The 23,406-nt window shown below is 46.4% G+C and overlaps 1 protein-coding gene across 2 annotated transcripts in view; it reads right to left on the reverse strand.

Moving 5' to 3' along the window:
• LOC137301528 (arginyl-tRNA--protein transferase 1-like) overlaps positions 1–23,406 on the reverse strand; it is a 59,632-nt gene that overhangs the window by 31,087 nt on the left and 5,139 nt on the right. For both annotated transcript variants that reach the window (XM_067971067.1, XM_067971066.1), the window contains exons 2-4: positions 6,452–6,515; positions 3,584–3,646; positions 332–435 (exon numbers count right to left, since the gene is read on the reverse strand). In XM_067971067.1, coding sequence (XP_067827168.1) covers positions 332–435; positions 3,584–3,646; positions 6,452–6,515 — 231 coding nt within the window. The remainder of the gene's footprint in view (positions 1–331; positions 436–3,583; positions 3,647–6,451; positions 6,516–23,406) is intronic.

Genomic DNA, 23,406 nt, shown 5'->3' on the forward strand with positions numbered 1-23,406 from the left:
GCACTGTCTGAGGGGGTGGTGGAGGCAGATTCAATCGTGGCTTTCAAAAGGGAATTGGATAAGTACTTGAAGGGAAAAAATTTGCAGGGCTACGGCGAAAGGGCGGGGGAGAGGGACTAGCTCGATTGCTCTTACAGAGAGCCGGCACGGGCTCGATTGGCCGAATGGCCTCCATGTGTGCTGTAACCATTCTATGATTCTATGGTTGAAAGTGCAGTCAGGAAGTTTTTGCGTTACGTCCAACCCTCACTTCACGCTTACCATTCTTTCCTATAGATCGTGCATTGTTTTCGGTTACACAGAAAGGTACAATCACTGCTCCTATACTTACCGGCAGTTTCCTTCACAAAAGCATCAGCTCGTGTTAAATGCTTCCGCATCTTCTTCAGAACTCGGCGCTGTGACCTGGATATCCGAAAGTCCAAGACATGGCACCTGAAACAGCAGCAAAGGGAAAAAGGCTCACAGTGTGAGCAAAATATATTAACTGGGACTTTACTTGGGCCTCCTGGAGGTACATAGAATTACATAGGATTTACAGCACAGAAACAGGCCATTCAGCCCAACATAAGAACATAAGAACATAAGAAATTGGAGCAGGAGTAGGCCAATCGGCCCCTCGAGCCTGCTCCGCCATTCAATAAGATCATGGCTGATCTGATCCCAACCACAGGTCTATGCCGGTGTTTATGCTCCACATGAGCCTCCTCCCACCTTACTTCATCTCACCCTATCAACATATCATTCCATTCCTTTCTCCCTCATGTGTTTATCTAGCCTCCCCTTAAATGCATCTATGCTAATCGCCTCAACAGCTCCATGTGGTAACGAGCTCCACATTCTCACCACTCTCTGAGTAAAAGAAGTTTCTCCTGAATTCCCTATTGGATTTATTAGTGACTATGTTATATTTATGCCCCCTAGTTTTGGATTCCCTCACAAGTGGAAACATCTTCTCTATGTCTACCCAATCGAAACCCTTCAGAATATCTATCAGGTCACCTCTGAGTCTTCTCTTTTCCACAGAACAGAGCCCCAGCCCGATCAATCTTTCCTGATAGTTGTGGTGAGGTGAGGGATGTCAGTGCTGGGGGATCAGATGCTTCAGGTATGTGGGTCTTTGTCTAGTTAACGTTGTCAAGTTCAACGGCGTGGATCACTCCAGTATCAAGCCCTTGCTCCGTTTACCTGCCCAATATCTAGGCAATTGAAGCAAGCCTAGGGTTTAAATAGAGAAGCCTCCTCACTGTATTTTGGCTAATGGTTATATCACATGCCCTTGACTGATCTTCCTCAACTTGGAAGGCAGTAGAATAAATATTTCATTGGACTATGGCTTAGGCTATAAACTGATAAACAGATCGATTAGCCAGTAAATGGATAAGTGAATGGAAGTAATGGCACACTGTAGATTTACAGCAGTTATAGGCTTAACTATTCTTCCAAGATAAAAAAATAACAAACTGTTGCAACAACTGTGTTAAACTGCAATGTAAATTGGACCAGACACAGCTCTTGAGTATTAACCTTTGCACGGGGATCTGTTGTTGACTGTCCATAGAGTCTATCTCTGACCCATCTATTTCTCCCTAATGGCTTCAGACGGACTAATTAATTTGAACAAGACAGGCTGAGAAATTCTTTCAAAAAAATGTTTGGGATAAAGCAAATTTAAATGTGTGCCTCTTAAATTCAGAAAGAGCTGCCAATCGAACCTATACAGACAAAGATAGAAAGAACTTGCATTTATATAGCGCCTTTCACAACATCACGACATCCCTTTACAGCCATTGTAGTGCTTTTGAAGTGTAGTCACTATTGAAATGTGGGAAACGCAGCAACCAATTTGCACACATGAAGGTGATAAAACCCACAAGGTGTTTGTATTTGAGTTGAATGATTTGGCCCCTCCCTTGGACACTTGACCAGATATAACTGGGTAGATTTTCATCTTCACCATCCCGGCAGTAATCTGGTGGAGTGGATCGCCCGCTCATTATAAAATCCATCCGGCTTTCATTTCAATGCAACCAAAATCAGGTGGATTCTACAATGGATGGGCGGGCGCTCTGCTCCATCAGGTTACTGCCCGGATGGTGCCGATGAAAATCCACTCCAAAGTCTGAATTCTAGAGCTCCTGTATCAACACAAACTGGACCACTTTCTGTGAGTAAACCTAGTTTTTAACCCAGTGAGTACCGTGACAGAAAGAAGCCAATACCATGATACATTATAGTCAAAAATGCCTCATTTTTGTTACAACCCCGTACTTTCACTCACCGACTTCAAATCCAACCCAATGAGAAGATAAAAGTTTCCTCTAACTGCTGGCTGTAAGAGCTCTATCTGAAATGAGTTGGAAGCAATTTCAACCAAGTTCCCAGTGGGTGCAGGTTAACAACAATTACTGCCCATAATACAGCACCAATTGGCACTGTTGCCTTTTTCATTACAAAGGATGGCCTGGGGGGCACTCCACAGCAAGGGGGGATGGGCACACCAGACAAGGAGGAGAGTGGGCACACCAGAGTAAGGGAGGGGGTGGGCACACCAGAGCAAAGGGGGGGGGTGGGCACACCAGAGCAAGGGGGGGGGTGGGCACACCAGAGCAAGGGGGGATGGGCACACCAGAGCAAGGGGGGGTGGGCACACCAGAGCAGGGGGGGGGTGGGCACACCAGAGCAAATGACAAATAGGAATTTAAACTCTGTCGATACCAAAGGCCAGGGAGTGAATCACCTATTTGCACCTTAAGAAATTTAAAAGAAAATTAAGAAATCCATTTATGTGTGAATATTTCTTTCCAGTAATAAACTATTAGCTGATACTGAGGGAAAGAAACTAAATTTGCATGGGAAAAGAACTGAAAGCAAAAGCCGAGGTCAAAGGTTATGATAGGCCAGTGATGCAAGTCCTGCCCTCATAACAAATTCCACTTTCAACACTGAGGGAGCTTAACCTGAAATTAACCCATGCTGTACCCATCCTGGGGGTGTTTGATGGGACAATGAAGGGGGAGCTTTACTCTGTATCTAACCCGTGCTGTACCTGCCCTGGGAGTGTTTGATGGGACAGTGTGGAGGGAGCTTTACTCTGTATCTAACCCGTGCTGTACCTGCCCTGGGAGTGTTTGATGGGACAGTGTGGAGGGAGCTTTACTCTGTATCTAACCTGTGCTGTACCTGCCCAGGGGGTATTTGATGGGATAGTGCAGAGGGAGCTTTACTCTTTATCTAATCCATGCTATACCTGCCCTGGGAGTGTTTGATGGGATAGTGTAGAGGGAGCTTTACTCTTTATCTAATCCGTGCTATACCTGCCCTGGAAGTGTTTGATGGGACAGTGTAGAGCGAGCTTTACTCTGTATCTCACGTGCTGTGCCTGACTTAGAATTTCTGAATGACCCACTAGGTGCAATAAGTGGAAAGTGTTTTGTTCTTTAGCACTGACATGGTTCACATTTGATGAACTGAAAAATTCACACCTACTCGAAAAATAAATTGCTAAACTTAGCAAACTCTTGGCAAAGTATTGAACAGCCGAGAGTGAGATCTCACAGCAGTTACACAGCGAAGTGTTTACCTCATCGGGTAGGTGGGGCAACATGTAACTTGCATAGCGGCTTTGTATAGATACTTCCCACTCCTAGACAAAATAAAAACAATTGGAGTTAACATCATGTAAATACACACTGGATATAGATAGACTGGCTAACTTCCCAGGCATCTATATATAAACTGTCTGAACCCCCAGATTAAATTCCTGCATGGAACTTTTTATTAATATTCATTCTAGGAATGTAGGCAACGCTGCCCATTCCAAGTTGCCCTGAGAAGGTGGTGGTGGGCTGGGTTTAATACAACTGTGTAGGCAGTTAGGAGTCAACCATGTTGATGTGGGGCTGGAGTTACATGTAGCCCAGATCGGGTTAAAACGGCAGGTTTCCTTCTCTAAAGAACATTAGTGAACCAGTTGAGTTTTTACGACAACCTGACAGCTTCTGGGACACTGGGATATTTTTTTTTTAAAACTGATTTCAAATTCTCAAACTGCCATGTTGGGATCTGAACTCACATTCTGTGGATTATTAGTCCAGGCCTCTGGATTACTCTCCATTAGCATAAACCACTACACTTTCGAACCCCTCGAACTTTCTCTCAGGTAAATAAAAAAAAAACACTTGAAGCCTTGGAATAGGTTCCAGCCGTTAACTCACTCCCAGGAGTCAGAGTGGCCCCTGAGCATTCCGCACTATCACAGTGTCGTACCTGTCGCTATCATCCAAAAATGCTCAGTCCAGCAACAGAACCAAAGATTTAACAACAGCTCAGAACACCTCGGAGCATCTGGGACTAAAATGATGCGTGAAATGAAAGGTTTGTAGGTGTCACATGGGTCAATCCTTATGGAAACCTTTAGAGCGCCAAGTTTGGATGCGCCATTTTGTAACCTGGATGCTACAGGGTTCCCACTGTGTGAGTGGAGGGCTGTGCTTCAAAAAGTTATCAGAAAGTCTAAATCTCCAATGCCTGCGCTTACTCACTGTGTGATTTCCCACTCCCGCCAGCTTCGGCTGAGGGTCAGCGTGAGGTCAGCGACAGATCGTTCCCCTCTTCGGCCCCTCCCCGGATCCCCTATTCCAAGCCCTGAGTTAAAATCAGGGCTAAGGACATAAAGAAATGAGAGAGAAGCAGAGAGAGAGAGAGAAGAGTGAGAAACAAAGAGAAAGAGAAACAGAGGGAGCCAGAAAGAGACATTGAGAAACAAAGAAATAAAGGGGAGAGAGAGAGACAGAAAGAAATAGAGGTAGAGAAGAGAGACAACCATAGATAGCTGGAAAGATGGAGATAAAGAGAGGCCAATAGAGAGAAAAAATAAAAGAGAGACGTGGGGAAAAGGAGAGGAACAATGTGACACACTTGATGATGTCTGGCATACTGCAAAAATCTGACACAAGCCAATCAGAACCACTAGGCTGAATGGGTCCAGGACTCCCTGCAATTAAACCAGGACATTAGAGGGATCATTTTGTGAAACTCCATCCCTGATCTGGAGTCTCATTAGAGGGATCACTCGTCACAGGACCAGCCCCATAGTGTTACAGCCCTACCTCCAACCCATGTTCCTATCAATTGAGACTCCATACTGGGACCAGAAACTCAGAAAATTACCTCTTAGAAGTAGTGGGAACAGCTGTGAATGTAAAAGTCTGGTCCTGTATAACCTTCAGTTATAATCTGTGAAGATCCCGGATTTGTGGGATTCCTACACCACTAATTTTACAGTTTCGTTTTTCTGCATCAAAACGCTTCCCCGGGAGACATGGACAGGAAGTTGAACAGCAGGAAGAGCCTACGATTCTGTTCCACACAAGACACCAGTTAATTGACTGAGATTTTTTGCCTATAATCAAATGGTTTAGAATCATGGAATCATAGAATGGTTATAGCACAGAAGGAGGCCATTCGGCCCATCGAGCCCATGCTGGCTCTTCGTAAGAGCAATCCAGTTAGTCCCATTACCACTTTGTAGCACAACGCAGTGGGGCAACAAAGCGTTCTATCAATGTGCTACGGACCAGATAAAGAGTTGTGAGATTCCTTTTCTTTTTGATCTTGGGTTGTAGGCAACACTGACAAGGCAGTATTTCTAAGAGTCAGCCGCATGGTATGGGACTGCAGCCACATGTATGTGCAGTGGGTTCCCTTCCCTGATGGACATTGGTGAACCAGTTGGGTTTTCATGACAATCCAACAGCTTTGATGGTCACGTGTGTGTTACCAGGTTGTTTGACATCAATTTCATAACTTGTCTTGGTGGGATTTGAACGTGCAACCTCTGGGCTACTAGCCCAGTACCGTAACCACCAGGCTGACCTGCCCACCAAGGGGTTGGTTGCTGCTGGAGTATGGCTCCACAACTGTCAATCTCCCTCTGGTGCCTTTCCCCAGCAGTCATTCTTCTTGTGTTAGGCTAAATTGTGGGCTAGTTTTCTCCACCCATTTCCATTTGCGGTCAATGGGCATGAGTGTAGGTGGGCTATTCCACCATGACGTATCATGGAGTTGCTAGAAAGCAATTCAAGAGCGGAAACCCTGCTAGTCTTTCACTCCCTCCACCAAGGCCGTTGTTGTCAATTGTAGCACTCCAAACAAGGTTAGTTAATTCAGCATTCAATCAAATCTGGGATTTCCACGGTCTTGAGTGGCTCAGTACCGTCCGGGGCGATGCATATCCCACTGAGCCATCCAGGAAGCTTGTGGGACTACTTGACAGAATTAACATAGAAGTCGTTTAAGGAAACTGAGCTCCACTCAACTCCGCCAGAGGTCAAGCCGTAACTAAACCGAGGATGAATTCACAAAGGCGTTTGTTTACTCTGCATCAGGTTCTCTACAGATCTGTGGCTGTAACTACCCAGGGTTTCTATTCAATGCCACCATCACTCACCTGACCCAACCTTTGTTCAGCAGTAGCTGGTAATCGTGGACTGTCAGCTTGTGAGCCATGAGACCTGCAGAACAAAGAACGGACATTTAGGAACACACACTGCTTCCACTGCAGAGTGTCCTGCACTGTTTTTACTACATAGCACCCTGCTCTGCTTCCAGTGCACACAGCACCTTGCATTCAGATCTTTAGGGCTTCACCGGATAGTCCTCACTTGATCAGCAACAAAGGAGAGGAAGAATATGACACACTATATGATGCCTGGTGGACTGCATTCCTGTAAGTGAGCCTTTGCTCCTTATAAACTACAGTGTGACTTACACAAAGTATCTGGTGTCCAGGGGCCAAACAGAAGCACTTGTTTCTGCAAAAGCTCACTGAATCGACACAAAGCCCTTTCATCTTCTACCACACTTTGACTCGTGATAGAACTTAGGCTTTAAACCACAAATCAAGTTTATTAAAAATAAAATGTAGATAGTAGCGACAGGTTAAGACAGCTGAGTTTACTTGATTACAGAACTTTTAACTCACTCCTCCTCAGGCACAAAATGATAAGAAAGCGTAACACTTTGCTAACTTTTTTTTAGTGAACCTGGACCAGAGTCTGTAACATAACATATACAACAACAACTTCCATTTATACGTGGGGTATTGTGTGAGCACAGAAGAGCTGGGAGAATGCATCACATTTATCTCCTGAATGGGCTCCTCTCTGTCTATCAACTGGGCCCTCAAGTCTTTTATCTATTCCCAGGACAACCCCAAGTTGTGACAGCCTTGGAAGCAGGACCTGCTGGTGTGACAAAATATCACAAGTGATTTATCTTTGTCCCCTGCAGCCAGGTAAACAATATTGGGCCAGATTTTGCTGTCAAAATAACAGTGAGGCTAATGGCACTCGCCATTATTTATGGGTAGATGGTGCAGCAACTTCAGGTGAGGAGCAGATGCGCGGTTAGATGCCAATATCCAAAAGTTGCCGTCCGAGTTGTGCTGCTCCTCCATTAGCTTCGCGAAAATGGCACTTCTCTGTCTGCCTCACCATTGGCAGGTACTGAATGTCGTGAAGTTGCTGTATTTGTGCGGTAGATACGAACTAAACCCACCGCAGATATTTAAGACCAGTAATTAGGGTAAGTACCCTTTAAACGACATGATAAGTGTTAATTACTGCCAATCAATCTCTCCGGCACCGAAAATAAACTATTACAAGTGTGGAGTCTCATTCCTTCAGGTTTTGAAATTTTTGTGGAGATTTTTAAAATGTCAAATTTAAAATTTAATTTTTTTTTCTTCCTTTGCCTTTCTGTCTCTTTTTTCTCTCTCTCTTAACCCAATCTATCTTTCCCTCCCTTAATTTCTCTTTCTGTACCTGATTTGACATTGAATTCACCCCCTTTAATTGACCCTCCTTCTCAGTCCTGCCTGTATTTATTTCCTAATCCTTAAATCTCTTTGGTTAAGGAGATACCCTGTTTCTTGCCCTGTTCACTCAGGTCCCAGGTGCCCTGCTCCCTCGCTGTGCAGTTATCGGCTCGCACTTTCAGCAACTATGTGGACAAAAATGTTTTGAGCTGAAGGGTGCAGGGGGCAAGTCTAACTAACGGCAGACTCTGTTAGATGCCCTGCTACAGCAAAATCTGACCCATTGAGTGACCAAGTCGTTGATGTGAACTTGACAATTAATCCTGCCTTTGAAGTGACATTTTGCATACTGGACAGTGATGTTCACCTTTTCCAATATGGAAAATACGAATCAGCAGAGAGACACAGCAACATGTAGTAATCAAATTTAAAATGATTCGTCACATCCGATATTAAAAATATATAAATTTGGAATGTCACAGAATCCAAGACATCTACGCAGATTCTACTATACTGCTTCCAATCCACCAGCACTGTGTGATCCCTATGTTAGAGATTAAGAACACCTAGTTATGTTGTGACTTGTAAAAAAAAATGTTTACAAGCACTTTACAGGACGGAGAGAAGCACATCGAGCAGGCCATGAGAAAGAATGAAAAACTATAGGGGCTAGGGGGCAATGGCACACTCCAAGGTCCAGGAGTATGTGCTGCGAGACGTACTGAGGCGAGGAGCGACCTACGCAAAGGCTCTACGGGGAAAGGCCACCCCAACTTGTATTGTACACCATGAGTCATAAGAAATACTGTGTTTGAATTGTAATAATAATTGCTTTGTGTAAGACCTGTCGTGTTTTGGTTTGAATTGGACCGGTTTGGAATTGTGATATTTACACTGAACTGTGTGCAACTTTAAATTCTATGAAATAAAGTATATTTTGAAATTTAAAAAAAGTTTTGGAAAAGAGGTGCAAAGAGCAAGGGCATAATGAGTGAAAGATTGCCCCCCTCCCACCCCCCACTCTGAAACTGCAATGTCAGGACCAGGGAATGAACAGGAATCCAGGGTCGGGGAGGGTGCGTGTTGGGTCACTCAGCTGGTGAAGACCATTCAGATGAGGTGGAGTGAGACTGTTGTGATTTGAAAAAAAGGACAAGGACCTTGTAGTCGATACACTTGAGAGCAGGAAGCCTGTGACCCTGGAGGAGGACGAAGGTGATGGGTGTGCAGCATGTTGTGTGAAATAGAACGCAGGCCTCAATTCTAGATTCATTGATGTTGATGAAAGATGAAGAGTGGGAGGCTGGTGAGGAAGATTAGAGAAATCGCCCCTTGTGGTGATGACAATGTGAACTAAAACCTCATTATAGAACCCGGGATCATTCAGAGTCTGTGCTGCACAGCCAGATTTCATTATCTGCCTGCTTCATTCCTTCCATTGCTGTTTTTGGGTTTTAAAATGCACCCTTTCTCTCCTCCGTGGAATTGTATCCCAACAAGAATCAGTATCAATGGAACCATATCCCCATAAGAGCCAATATCAATGGAACCGTATCCCAACAAGAATCAACACCCATGGAACCATATCCCAACAAGAATCAACACCCATGGAACCGTATCCCAACAAGAATCAACACCCATGGAACCGTATCCCAACAAGAATCAACACCCATGGAACCGTATCCCAACAAGAATCAACACCCATGGAACTGTATCCTAATAAGAGCCAATATCCCTCGAACCGTATCCCAGCAAGAATCAACACCCATGGAACCGTATTCAAACAAGAGCCATGACCTTCAACAAAGGAGGAAAGAAAATGAAAGCAAAACTGTACAAACTTCTGTGATCATCTGAACGCTGCTTAATATTTAAAAAAAACTTGACCCAGCGATGGAACTGAAAGATAATCCACTGAGATAGTCAAAACTGCCAGAAATTCACCAGGGCATGGCTTTTGCATGACGTAGCTAGGGGTAAATGACCAATACCACCAGCAGGAGAATTGCAGATGGCTGCTTGCAGGCTCTCATAAATTCAGGCTAGAGAAAATCACATAGTTCCACTTAAAAGTGTCTTAAAGGGACAGGCATCTCCCTGTGTATTTTCAGTCTGCATGTGTGACCTACCCCATGACATATTAAGCATCTAAAACTGAACTTTTAAATAAAAATAGCCCTTAATAATCCACGCCCACATATGCCCACAGGTTTCTACACACACGGACTAAACTCGGTCAAGCTGTGTCAGCAGAGCATTTGCGTTGCTATGGTTACATTCCCATTTCCTGCTGCAATGATCATCACAGCCTTTCAAAAAGGAAAGTTAGAATAAATCTCTTTATACAGAGTGAGTGGTATGTTCCTTTTTCAATTAAACTAACAACACAAATATATAATTCAGAATTACTTTAAAAGATTATTTTCTTATTACTAAGTTTCTTATCACTATTCAAAGTTTATCAATAAGTTTCCTTCTTATTGATAAACTACAATGAAAGACTTTGGTCCCTGGTTTACACTGCACCCATAGTCACTAGGAATCAAACTGAGTCTGTCCCATACCCATTCCATGTAAATTGTAAACAATTTTACAACACCAAGTTATAGTCCAGCAATTTTATTTTAAATTCACAAGCTTTCGGAGGCTACCTCCTTCCTCAGGTGAACGATGTGGAAAATTTTCCATGCACACGTTGTGCGATTGATTATTAAGGTCACCTGCCCAACAATGATGTGTATTAATTATTTTTTTATTTATTAATCAAAAATGCAATTAGCCACATCTGGATTTCAAATTAGGCACAGATGGCTAGCACTGTTCCCTCGAAGCTGCGCACAGCAGCCTTTTGTGGGCTACGCACTTAAACGTTCCGTCCGCGCACCAAACCAGTGCTCTCGGACCCTCCCTCACACTGACCAGTGCCCGGACCCCAGGCCCTTCTCCAGCTCTGCCTCCCCGGTCCCCAGTGCTCCAGCCCCAGGCAGGCTGCTATGCCTCTGGTGCTCGGGAGTGTCCGAGTGTCCAATCCCGCGGCTCCGGCCCCAGCCGCCACATTGTTTATCGCACTGCCAAGAAATGCAGAGAGCGAGCAACTGATTGGCTGCACGGAAACCAGATCAGGGAGTAAAATGAAACCGATGCGTTTGTCAGCGGCCAATCACAGACCGGACCGATCCACTCAATCACAGACCAGGCATCACCACCCAATCGGAGACCAGTCATCTCCATCCAATCAGACACCAGGCATCTCCACCCAGAGACCAGGCATCTCCTCCCAATCAGAGACCAAGCTTCTCCACCCAATCACAGACCAGGCATCTCCACCCAATCACAGACCAGGCACCTCCACCCAATCACAGATGAGGGGCTCATATATTGAGGCAGCCAAAACCTAATGAAACCAGCAAAATATACAATTATAATGCAATAATTTGTTAAATCCTGCTGAGGAGTCAATGGAGGGGGGTGAGGGGAGAGCTTTAATTAAACTGTTCCCTATCCCCAAATTCACACTGACTGACTTGACAGTAGATTTGTATTTCCGACTCAATTTAAAAATTCTGATTGCACATGATTTATTTCTGTTTGAATCAGAGTCATTAAGCTGATTCAACAAAAAGCTGATTAGAATCGTTCCCGTCAGATATTTTAAAATAAAATATAAAGAGATTGGTCCACTCAATCCTAGTGCAACTTAAGAAACCCATTTCATAAACTATATAAATTTATCAGCCAATATAACATTAAATTATTACAATCATCCAATTTGTTATTTACCCTGAATAATGTTTCCTAAAAAGATGTTCTATTTAAAGTTGTGATTTTTTTTACGGTGGTGCACACAGCCTTTATATCGGTGCACAAACCCAAATTCATTCCGCACATGGCCGAAAAGATTAGAGGGAACCTTGATAGCTAATGGCTAACATATTGGACAACTCTGGTCTGGAGCACTGTATCTGAATCAGAAGGCCAAGGGTGGAAAGTCAATGGAAAGGAAAGTCAGGTGGTGCGTATAACTGATGGCCGATCAGCTACTACCCATTTTACGCCCGCTCTGAAGTTGAAAGTTCTGCAATATGTGTTCAAGCCTAACTCCAGGATTGAGCACACAATCTAGGCTGATACTTCCGTGCAGTAAAGAAATAGAGCAACTGGTTACTTATCTGATTTGCTGCTTGTGGGACCTTGCAGTACACAAGTTGGCTACCACGTCTGCCTACAACCAATCAGAGACCAGGCTTCTCCACCCAATCACAGACCAGGCACCTCCACCCAATCACAGATGAGGGGCCCATACATCAAGGCAGCCAAAACAACAGTGACAACACTTCAGAACTAATTCATTGGTTGTGAAGCACTTTGGGACGTCCTGAGGTTATGAAAGGCCCTATAAAAGTACAAGTTCTTTCTTTCTCCCATATTTTGACCAACATTTTTCGTTCAACTAACACCACCAAAACAGATTATCTGCTCTTCATCTCACTTCCTGTTCATGCAACCTTGATGTGAGCAAATGTGAACAAAACAATGGGTATTTTCATTTGTTGCAAAATACCCCGTGACAGTTCGAGAATGTGATAAGGTGCCAGATAAATGCAATCTCTTTCTTCCCTCCTCCCGCCCTCACTTCAGCAGGAGTCTCAGACCCACTGCTCCCACACAAATGGCTGTCTTAAGCAGCACAAGCCCTCGCCGATGGCCACATTGCCTCATCACGGGCAGGCTGAGTGTTCAGCCCATCTGTGTAGGCCCAAGAGTGCGGCTTCCGCCCATCACAGAAGGCCCGTCAGAAAGAAATGAAAGATGTGATTCCAACTTTTGAACAAATCATACGTTTGCCAGCCCGAGCTATTCCTGTGTTGCCAATGGTAGTTTGGAATTCAGCCCACAGTATAAATTGGGCAGACTCCACCGCACCAAGCAACTGTGACAAACAGAACTACTTCAAAGGCACTTTTATGGTGCTGGTCTAATTTTTGGATTGGCATTGCTCGTCCCTGTCTACATTCCCACCTGGCACTGCCCCCTTCCCACATTATATTCCCACCCGGCACTCCCCCACCACCCCCCCCCCAGCCATTATATTCCCACCTGGCACTCCCCCACCACCCCCCCCCCAACCATTATATTCCCACCTGGCACTCCCCCACACCCCCCCCCCCAACCATTATATTCCCACCTGGCACTCCCCCACCACCCCCCCCCCAACCATTATATTCCCAACTGGCACTCCCCCACCACCCCCCCCCCCCAACCATTATATTCCCACCCGGCACTCCCCCACCACCCCCCCCCCAACCATTATATTCCCACCTGGCACTCCCCCACACCCCCCCCCCCAACCATTATATTCCCACCTGGCACTCCCCCACCACCCCCCCCCCAACCATTATATTCCCACCCGGCACTCCCCCACCACCCCCCCCCAACCATTATATTCCCACCTGGCACTCCCCCACCACCCCCCCCCAACCATTATATTCCCACCCGGCACTCCCCCACCACCCACCCCCCCCCCCAACCATTATATTCCCACCTGGCACTCCCCCACAACCCCCCCCCCCCAACCATTATATTCCCACCCGGCACTCCCCCACCACCCACCCCCCCCCCCCCAACCATTATATTCCCACCTGGCATTCCCCCACAACCCCCCCCCCCAACCATTATATTCCCACCTGGCACTCCCCCCCCAACCATTATATTCCCACCAGGCACTCCCCCCCCCAACCATTATATTCCCACCATGCACTCCCCCACACCCCCCCAACCATTATATTCCCACCTGGCACTCCCCCACCCCCCCCCCCCCCACCTCAACCATTATATTTCCACCTGGCACTCCCCCACACCCCCCCCCAACCATTATATTTCCACCTGGCACTCCCCCACACCCCCCCCCAACCATTATATTCCCACCAGGCACTCCCCCACACCCCCCCAACCATTATATTCCCACCTGGCACTCCCCCACACACCCCCCCCCACCTCAACCATTATATTTCCACCTGGCACTCCCCCACACCCCCCCCCCAACCATTATATTCCCACCAGGCACTCCCCCACCCCCCCCCCCCCCTCAACCATTATATTCCCACCAGGCACTCCACCACCAGCACCCCCCCCAACCATTATATTCCCACCAGGCACTCCCCCACACCCCCCCCTCAACCATTATATTCCCACCTGGCACTCCCCCCCCCCCCCCTCAACCATTATATTCCCACCAGGCACTCCACCACCCCCCCCCCCAACCATTATATTCCCACCTGCCCTCTCAGGTGCTCATAAAACGTTCTGTGTCACTATTTGAAGGGGAGTTCTCCCCAGTGTCCTGCCCAACTGTTATCTCTCAACCATCATCGTTACAACAGCTTATCTGGTCATTAATCTCATTCCTGTTTGTGGGACCTTGCTCTGTGCAATTTGGCTGCCACATTTTCCTACGTTACAACAGTGACTATACTTCTAAAGTACTTTATTGGATGTAGTGAAACATGCTATATAAATACAAGCTATTTCTTTCAAACACATAGAAGTATCAATGGAAAGGCACTGATGGGTGAGAAGAAACAGAGACCCAGGGATTCGAATACATAATTGCCTGAAGGTGGGAGTACAGATAGACAAAGCCATAAAAAATATCAATAGCATTTGGGTTTTATAAATAGGAGCATAGAGTACAAAAGCAAAGAGGTAATGATAAATTTGTACATGGCAATGATTAAGCCACAGCTGGAATATTATGTGCAGTATCGGGCACCCCATTATAGAAAGGACATTAAAGCCATAGAGAGCGAACAGCATAGATTCACCAGGATGACACCAGGGATGGGAAACTACAGTTATGAGCAGAGACAGTTTTTGTGACTGGGAGGCTGTTTCCAGTGGGGTCTCGCAAGGCTCACTGGGTCCCTTGCTTTTTGTGGAATATACTAATGATTTGGACTTGAATGAGGGGGGTTTGATCAAGAAGTTTGCAGATGATACAAAAGTTGGCCATGTGGTTGATAGTGAGGAGGAAAGCTGTAGACTGCAGGAAGATATCAATGGACTGGTCAGGTGGGCAGAAAAGTGGCAAATGGAATTCAATCCAGAGAAGTGTGAGGTAATGCATTTGGGGAGGGCAAACAAGGCAAGGGAATACACAATAAATGGGAGGATACTGAGAGGCATAGAGGAAGTGAGGGACCTTGGAGTGCATGTCCACAGATCCCTGAAGGTAGCACGACCGGTAGATAAGGTGGTTAAAAAGGCATATGGGATACTTTCCTTTATTAGCAGAGGCGTAGAATATAAGAGCAGGGAGGTTATGCTAGAATTGTATAATACATTGGTTAGGCCACAGCTTCAGTACTGCGTACAGTTCTGGTCACCACATTACAGGAAAGATGTGATTGCATTAGAGAGGGTACAGAGGAGATTTACAAGGATGTTGCCAGGGCAGGAGAATTTTAGTTATGAAAAAGATTGGATAGGCTGGGGTTGTTTTCTTTGGAACAAAGGAGGCTGAGGGGAGTATTAATTGAGTTATATAAAATTATGAAGGGACTAGATACAGTGGATAAGGAGGACCTATTTCCTTTAGCAGAGGGGTCAGTGACCAAGGGGCATAGATTTAAAGTAATTGGTAGAAGGATTAGAGGGGAGCTGAGGAGAAATTTTTTCACCCAGAGGGTGGTGGGGGTCTGGAACTCACTGCCTGAGAGGGTGGTAGAGGCAGAAACCCGTAACTCATTTAAAAAGTACTTGGATGTGCACTTGAAGTGCCGTAACCTACAGGGCTACGGACCAAGTGCTGGAAAGTGGGATTAAGCTGGGTAGCTCTTTTTCGGCCGGCACGGACACAATGGGCCGAATGGCCTCCTTCTGTGCCGTAACGTTCTATGATTCTATGAGACCCACTGGGACAATTTCCAATTATAGCAGAGAAGGCTAAGAGGAGATTCAATAGAGGCTATTAAAGTACGAAGACTTTTGGTCGGGTGAATAGGGAAAACCCATTTTCTCTGGTTGGGAAGTCAGTGACAAGGGGCCATCGAGTTAAAATGGTCACTAAGAGAGTGAGGAGAAAGGTCAAGAAAAATTTCTTTATGGAGAGAGCTGTCAGCACATAGAATTCTTTGCCACAGGGATTGTTTTAAGGGAAAAATGAGCAAACATTTGAAACAGAAGAAGAGGAAGAGACAAAGCTATGGGGAGAGCAGGGGCTAATGGAATTAGTTTTGGACTGCACTAGCAAAGAGCCAGCGCAGATTCAATGGGATAAATAGTCTCATTGTGCTGTAAACTTCTATGGTTTTATTTAAAGTCAGTGTACCAGACTGTTGATAAGCCTTCTAATGACAAAGCTGATTGATAGATGTAAACTCCTCATGATCATTAAATATTTAGTTAAAATATTAACAGATCAGCTACAACATGTCACCATCCATATTCTCCTTTTATATGGCAGCTTGAAAAACAACATTAAATGCCGCCATAGAAGTTGGCCATCCAACCTATGGCCTCTGGTGATACAGAGTGAATAGAAGCTATTCATCCAGGGAAGGATCTGAGCAAGCAATGGTTCACAGGATGCTCTGTGGTTTGGAGCCGCTCCAAGGTCCCACATCGGGCTGCCCTTCATCTTGCATTTATGTAGCAGGTGGTGGCAGTGCCTGTATGAAGTTCTGACACGGTTGGCAGTGGCGAGGTGAAGCCGGGGGGGGGGATCGATCCCTGAGGTCCATGATCAGGTCCTGATTCTTGACCCCGCTGGATTCCCACTACCTCCGCCTTCTAATGTCTTCAGCTGAGAGTTCCGAGATTTTGAGGATTTCGGCCGCTAACCCGGAAGGGGTGCCTGGATCAAAAGCGGCATCTCGGGAGCATCGGGAGATCCTCATTAACCGTCAGGTCTGAGTTTGCCAGGGGCCTGGTTGTATTCTGATTATTGCTGCTTCTGTTCTGAGAGGTGGTGGCAGGATATGTGCAAAGACAGGGAGTCAGACTGTGGGTGCTGCTTTCAGCGCTCCGGTGAGGATTCTCTCAGAGCTGGTCAGTTGCACATCAACAAGATTTGTAGATTCACTTCCTGGTCAAGGGCCAAGGTGGTTGCCTGGAGGGTGAGCACCTGGTCCCCACCTGGTCCCAGCTAATTTGTCGATTAAGTTGATCCTAATCTTCACCTTGGCTGCAGTTTTCATCAGATGTTGACGGTATATGAGACTACAATCCAGAACCACTCCAAGATCATTTGGGAAGTCCTCATGTACCAGACTGTTGATGAGCCTTCTAATGACAAAGCTGATTGATAGATGTAAAGTCTTCATGATCATTAAATATTTAGTTAAAACATTAACATATCAGCTACAACATGCCACCATCCATATTGAGTTCAGGCCCACAGAAGGAGCTTCTTTGTATGCAGGATGCCCAAATGAAATGCAGAGACAAGCTTTTCCTGAGGATTCTAACGAAGCCGCCACAGTTTATAACAGTCCTCAAGTATTTCAAGTCTTTTGCAAACATGTGTTCTGCTTAGGCAAGTATTCGTGCTTGGATGGTTATGGCAAAGTCATCTGCATATCCAAATTTACTTGATTGGGTCGACAGGATATCACTGATGTAAATATTAAAAAGTGATGATGCGGAGACAGCTCAGCAGGAGCCCATTATTCCAGAGTCGAGGTCTGCTGATCTGCTCCATGAGATGTACTTGCGGTTGGTGACCGTGGCTGTTCGGAGGTGCAATGTTGATTTGCAGTGTACTATTTGAGACACTTTCAGCAGTAGACCATCCCTCCATACCGGATCATATGCTCCAGACAAGACCACAAAAGCCACAGCTATCTTGAGCCCATGCTGATAACCAGCATTGATGTGGGTTATGAGCACAATTACCTGGTCACACGTGTTCCGACCAGGTCTAAACTCACATTGCTCAGGAACGAAATCTTCGAAGAATGGCACAAATCGGCTGCTTGCCCCAGTTGCAGAATGGCGATGACCGTTGCAAGTTACCATAACTTGGGTATCTGGCCAGAGGCATGCACTTTGGTAAAGCAGTACGCCAGCCAGCTGCGGGTATGTTGACTTAGGTTCTTCAGGACTGAGTGTGCAGATTTGCCAGATTTGGTATGTGCCAGAGTCTTGTCCACTTCTCTGGTGAATGGCCTCGATAAGTAAGATGCAGGTGGGCAGTCAGAGACGAAGCGAAGCAGCTCTTTTTTTGCTTTCCTTCATTGATGGCGATCTGGCATGGATCTTGGAATTCAGCAATATTTGAGTGGCAATGCTATTCTTTAAACACCAATAAATCATTGTATTTCCAATCTAGTTAACATTTTTATTCTGCACAGTCCAGGATTTCAATTTCAATCCTTGTATCTCTGCTGCAGGAGGCAAATCTTCTTGGATCATTGTGATCCAGATGTTGACGTCATCATGACTAGGCAGTGTAACTGGCATTTACTGCTAATTGCCGAGAGTACTTATCTTCCTACGAAGGTAGCATACACGCAATTATCTTCCATTTATAGATTCCAAGCCTCTACTGCTAAGAGGTGAACTGGCAACGTGCTTTCAGACCTCCGCAAATGTCCTTAGGTCCCGACTGCCTGTTAAAGATCCCATGGCACTATTTGAAGAAGGGCAGGAGGTCCTCCTTGGTGTCTTGGCCGACATTTCTACACGGGAACATTTCTACACCCTCAAGCCTGTTCTACCATTCAATTAGATCATGGCTGATCTGTACCTCAATTCCATTTACCCGCCTTTGCTCCATATCCCTTGATACCCTTACCCAACAAAAATCTATCGATCTCAGTCTTGAAAGTTTCAATTGACCCCCAGTATGGACAACCTTTTGGGAGATTGAGTTCCAGATTTCCATGACCCTTGGCGTGAAAAAGTGCTTCCTGACTTCACTCCTGAAAGGCCTAGCTTTAATTTTAAAATTGTGCCCTTTTTCTTCTCGATTCCTTCACCTGAGGAAATAGTTTCTCTGCATAGTTACCCTATCGAATCTCTTTCTCATTTTAAACACCTCCCCTTCAACCAACACCACAAAATACCGATTAACCAGAGGAACTGGTTATACACCTCATTGGCGTGCATGGGGCAGTGCAACGCACAGAATGGCTGCTGCGTTTGCCCACCTGCCAACACTCATTCACCCTGCAAAGAGCTTTGAGATATTCTGAAGATAGAAAAGGCACTAAGTAAATGCAGGTACAGGTTCTTTCCAATGCACACTTCTAATGGGCCGCTGGGATCTGCAGAGGAATTTCCCAGAGGAATTTTCCCTGCTCCCTGAAGGCAGACGCAGCAACCTCCATCATTAACGTCCCACCCAGCTGCAATCCAGGGTGGAGCAGTTTTACCTGCCTCCTTTCCCTCCGTAGCACTGCGTGCCAATGCTCCCATGGTCTGCATCACCTAATCTTTATCACTCACGGTGAAATAAGAATTTTAAAGTAGACAATGGAAGAGGTGCAGCATCTGAAATGGCCTGACCTCCTCCATCTGAAATGGCCTGACCTCCTCCATCTGAAATGGCCTGACCTCCTCCATCTGAAATGGCCTGACCTCCTCCATCTGAAATGGCCTGACCTCCTCCATCTGAAATGGCCTGACCTCCTCCATCTGAAATGGCCTGACCTCCTCCATCTGAAATGGCCTGACCTCCTCCATCTGAAATGGCCTGACCTCCTCCATCTGAAATGGCCTGACCTCCTCCATCTGAAATGGCCTGACCTCCTCCATCTGAAATGGCCTGACCTCCTCCATCTGAAATGGCCTGACCTCCTCCATCTGAAATGGCCTGACCTCCTCCATCTGAAATGGCCTGACCTCCTCCAACGCCCAGGGTGGATGAACTTCAGTGGACGGTTCCAATCAGGCCAATCCCTGGCTCTCCCTTGGGGGTATAACCTACTCAAACAACAATCGGGGCAAAACATGGGGATTACCTCACCCCAAAATGGGAGGGAAAGTCACTAGCCCATGTGGCAGAAAGACAGCGGCTGAATTGGCTGAGATGACGGTAGAGGCACAGGAAGGAAAGAAAAGCAGTCAGGGTTTCCTCTCCTGATCCCCAATATGTGACCCCTTCTGGAAAGGGCATGTAACTGGACACTGGATGAGGGCCAGACTGGGCTCCTCCCCTCAATCCAATACCCTGCCAATTCTGTCCCTAGACTCACATAAAGGGGAGGTATCAGAGGGCTGCCGGTGTTTGTGGGGCCCTGATGTGGCAGGAATCAGTGCCCTCAAAAAGGGGAGGGAGAAAATTGAAAAGAAAATCACAAATAAACCCAAATTCTGTCACTGTTTAACCAGCTTTTTTTCTTCAAGACCACAAAGTCTATTTCCTGTAAGTTAACGTGGCTGAGGTCACGGTTTAATTGCTTCTAATGAGGGGAAATCTGCAGATTGTAAGGTGCTGGTAACTTCCTGCCTCTAGCGAGAGGTGACAATCTCCCTTATCATCTCATGCTTGTGACACTTGCAAGTGTGGCCGACACTCAAAATGATTGGTAGATGATAGATAGAGAGATAGATAGAAGGAGAGACAGACAGACAGCGCACACGCTGATAGATAGGTATATACATTTTTTATGACCCATTCTGGGTCCCACCAAAGTTCTCATGAGGACAGTGGGTCAGTGCAAAGACATTGCTTTCACACTCTGGCAATGATCATGAACTTGTTGCCCAGTGAAGCAGGAGCACAAACATTGTGTGGCACAACACGTAGGCACAGAAGGCACTGCTGCACTCTACCCTTACTGTTTAGTTATTGAACACAGTGTAAAGACACTGAGGAACCAGAGGAAAGAATTAAATATGGCGAATTCCTGGAGGATGCTGGCTATGCATTGCCACATGCTGGCAGTGATGCATTGCCACAGCCTGACAGTTATAGCTCCTATTTTAACCCAGCCTGCCTGGCGCGAACAGGGTGGATGGGGAGTTAAAATGGTAGTGGGAGAAAGGAGGTGGTCCCTGAAACATTCCCGCCGGCACCATTTTAACCAGGGACATTTCAGGTGTGAGGGGGCCGTCCACCCCAGGCAGACGGGTCTTCTTAATATGCTGATGTCGCGGTGTTATGATGTCATTGGTGCTGCAATGCAATTTTTACTTGAGATCGCAGGAGACCCGCACGATGCCAAACCCGCCAAGTTTCACTGCAGACTTTCCAGAAGTGGCCAAAATAAGAATTTTTATTTAATTTTTGTGAGGATTCCCTGTTGTCCAGGAGGAGTAGGCACACCGCAAGGAATCCTTGGGCCTCCCCTTTCCCTCTCCCTCCCACCACCGGCAGCTCTTTGGTGACATGCCCCTCCCAGCACTAACTTTATGCTGGGGAACGTTCCCTTGGGTCCCCGGTAGCGTTGGCCTCCTGCCCGATTTTCCGCCCCCGCCCACCAGCTCTGTCATCATTCCCGCCAGCTTTGGGCGAGTGACAGTCCAGAGAAATGCAAATGAGTCCCGGGAGATAAAATGGCCGGGCCTCACACCCAACTCTCCAAGGAGGAAATCCCAATGTTCCAAATGCGCCTTGAGTTAAAATCAGGGCTTATTTGTTGGCACAGGCTGGCAGCTATGTGTTTGAATCACTCGAGTGACCCTCGATGGAAAGTGTGTGTGTGTGTTCATGTGCGCACGTACGCATGCATGTGTGTGTTTATGCACACTTATGTGTGTGTGTGTGCGTGCTTGAGTGTGCGTGTGTGTGCCTGTGCGTGTGCATACTTATGTGGGTGTATGTTTCTGGGGAGGACGGGATTAGTTTGGTCTGTGTTGAGCCTGTAGTCAACCAACCTTCTGACCATCCCTCACTGCCCCGCTCACATATAAGGAATAGGTACTTGGTTGAGGGACCACAGGGCTTCTGCAGCAAGAGAGCAGAGGAGAGAAAACTGGCAGAACAAAATGAAATGTATTTACACTTTCAGAATCTCCATGGACCAGGCAGTGATGGGAGTGAGAAGGTAAAACCTCTAACAAATAACTAAAACCAAATTTTCCTCCTCGATGCACCGAGCTCTGTTACTAGGGCGACGAAGAGGAAATGGGGGTGGAGACCTATTGTACCAGGCCTCCCCGCCCACAACACTGTCCCAGAATTTACATAAGGAACTTAGGAATTGCTAGACAAAAAAAGACTGAGATCCATTTCGTTCACCTTCTGCTATCCTGGTAGTCACATGATGCATCGATAATGGAGTTGTTGACTAATCATGGCAATCAATCTCTGTCAATTAGTCCATGACAGACCCAGTCATGACATGAGAAAAGACCCCAGTGATGGAGAGCTTTGGGAACTATAGGTCCAAAGTCCTCCCAAACCTGTTTACACTTAACGTCTCAAATTACTCATATAATGCAGCCCAAAATGTTATTTTCTGAATGAAATCTATCAAATTTGCATTTGAATGAATCAGTACTTTTTGCTTCCACCATCTCCCTAGAGAGCCTGATCCATAGATTGACCACTCGCTCACTGGGGTGGCTCCTAAAACAGGGAGCGCTGGGCCTGCACCTGGAGTGGGTGTTGGCATGAATATTAGACCATGGGTTGGTGCATTCCCAGCTCTCCCACTGTATCTTCCTCTGAATATGTTGTGGGAGAGGGTGGCGAGCCCCATACAACAGGTCTCCGATCCCATTTCCTCTTCTCTGCGCCCAGTAACAGATCAGTTCTCAGGCGTCAAAAAAGCTGGAGGTGGGTCCCGCACCAGGGCGCGCTGCAGGCTGGAGGGTTTGCAGAGGTCCCGAGAGGACCCCAAAGATCAAAGGATGCACAGGTACGATGTTTCATTACCCTGCCCCCCGTCTCCCCTCTCCCTTCATATTCTTCAGGCTTTGGGGCCTTCTGGCTCCAGCTTTCCAGCTGATGCCCAGGCCTGCAACTTTGCTCCCGATTCCATCCCAGCTCCCAGCGCAAAACATGGTGGTGAGGGTGGGAGGGGCTGAGCCAGGAGAGCACTCAAAATGTGCAAATGGCCCTGGCCTTCCTCTGATAGTCTTCTGCCAACCAACACAGGCCTGGAGAGGAAAATCAGCCCAACTGTTTTTTTTTTGCAGTCTGACTGAGGCAATTCCAGAGCTGGGGTGGAATTTAGAAAAGAGCAGGGAGTATCTCAGACCACAGGCACTGCCCTCTAAATAACACAGGTGCATTTAACACAAACTGCACACACAATCCTTGATGCATCGTGACTCTATCCGCCCATTGTTCGCTATGTGTCGTAGGCACTTAAAGCACAGTGCACAAGTATGACCCTACATCTGACACTGTCCACCACCCTGTGAAACAGACCAACGTGGGTACTCCCACTGTCCATGTTCCTCCTGGTGGAAAGCAGGAATTTCAGGCATGCGATCCAGAAATTCCCAATGACAGTGTCTGTTGGGATGCTTTTTGCAATTTCAAAAAGGTAGACTTTATTCAAAGGGGAACTGAGAACTATACCGTCTATCTGGTTGTCACTGACTGATACCTCCCAATACCGAGGGGGTTGCAGTTCTCTAACAGCAAGTGCTGGAGGTGTCACTTGCACGGGATTATTCACTATGAACCATGACGA

Source organism: Heptranchias perlo, chromosome 33 (assembly GCF_035084215.1).
Source record: "Heptranchias perlo isolate sHepPer1 chromosome 33, sHepPer1.hap1, whole genome shotgun sequence".
Classification (NCBI taxonomy): domain Eukaryota; kingdom Metazoa; phylum Chordata; class Chondrichthyes; order Hexanchiformes; family Hexanchidae; genus Heptranchias; species Heptranchias perlo.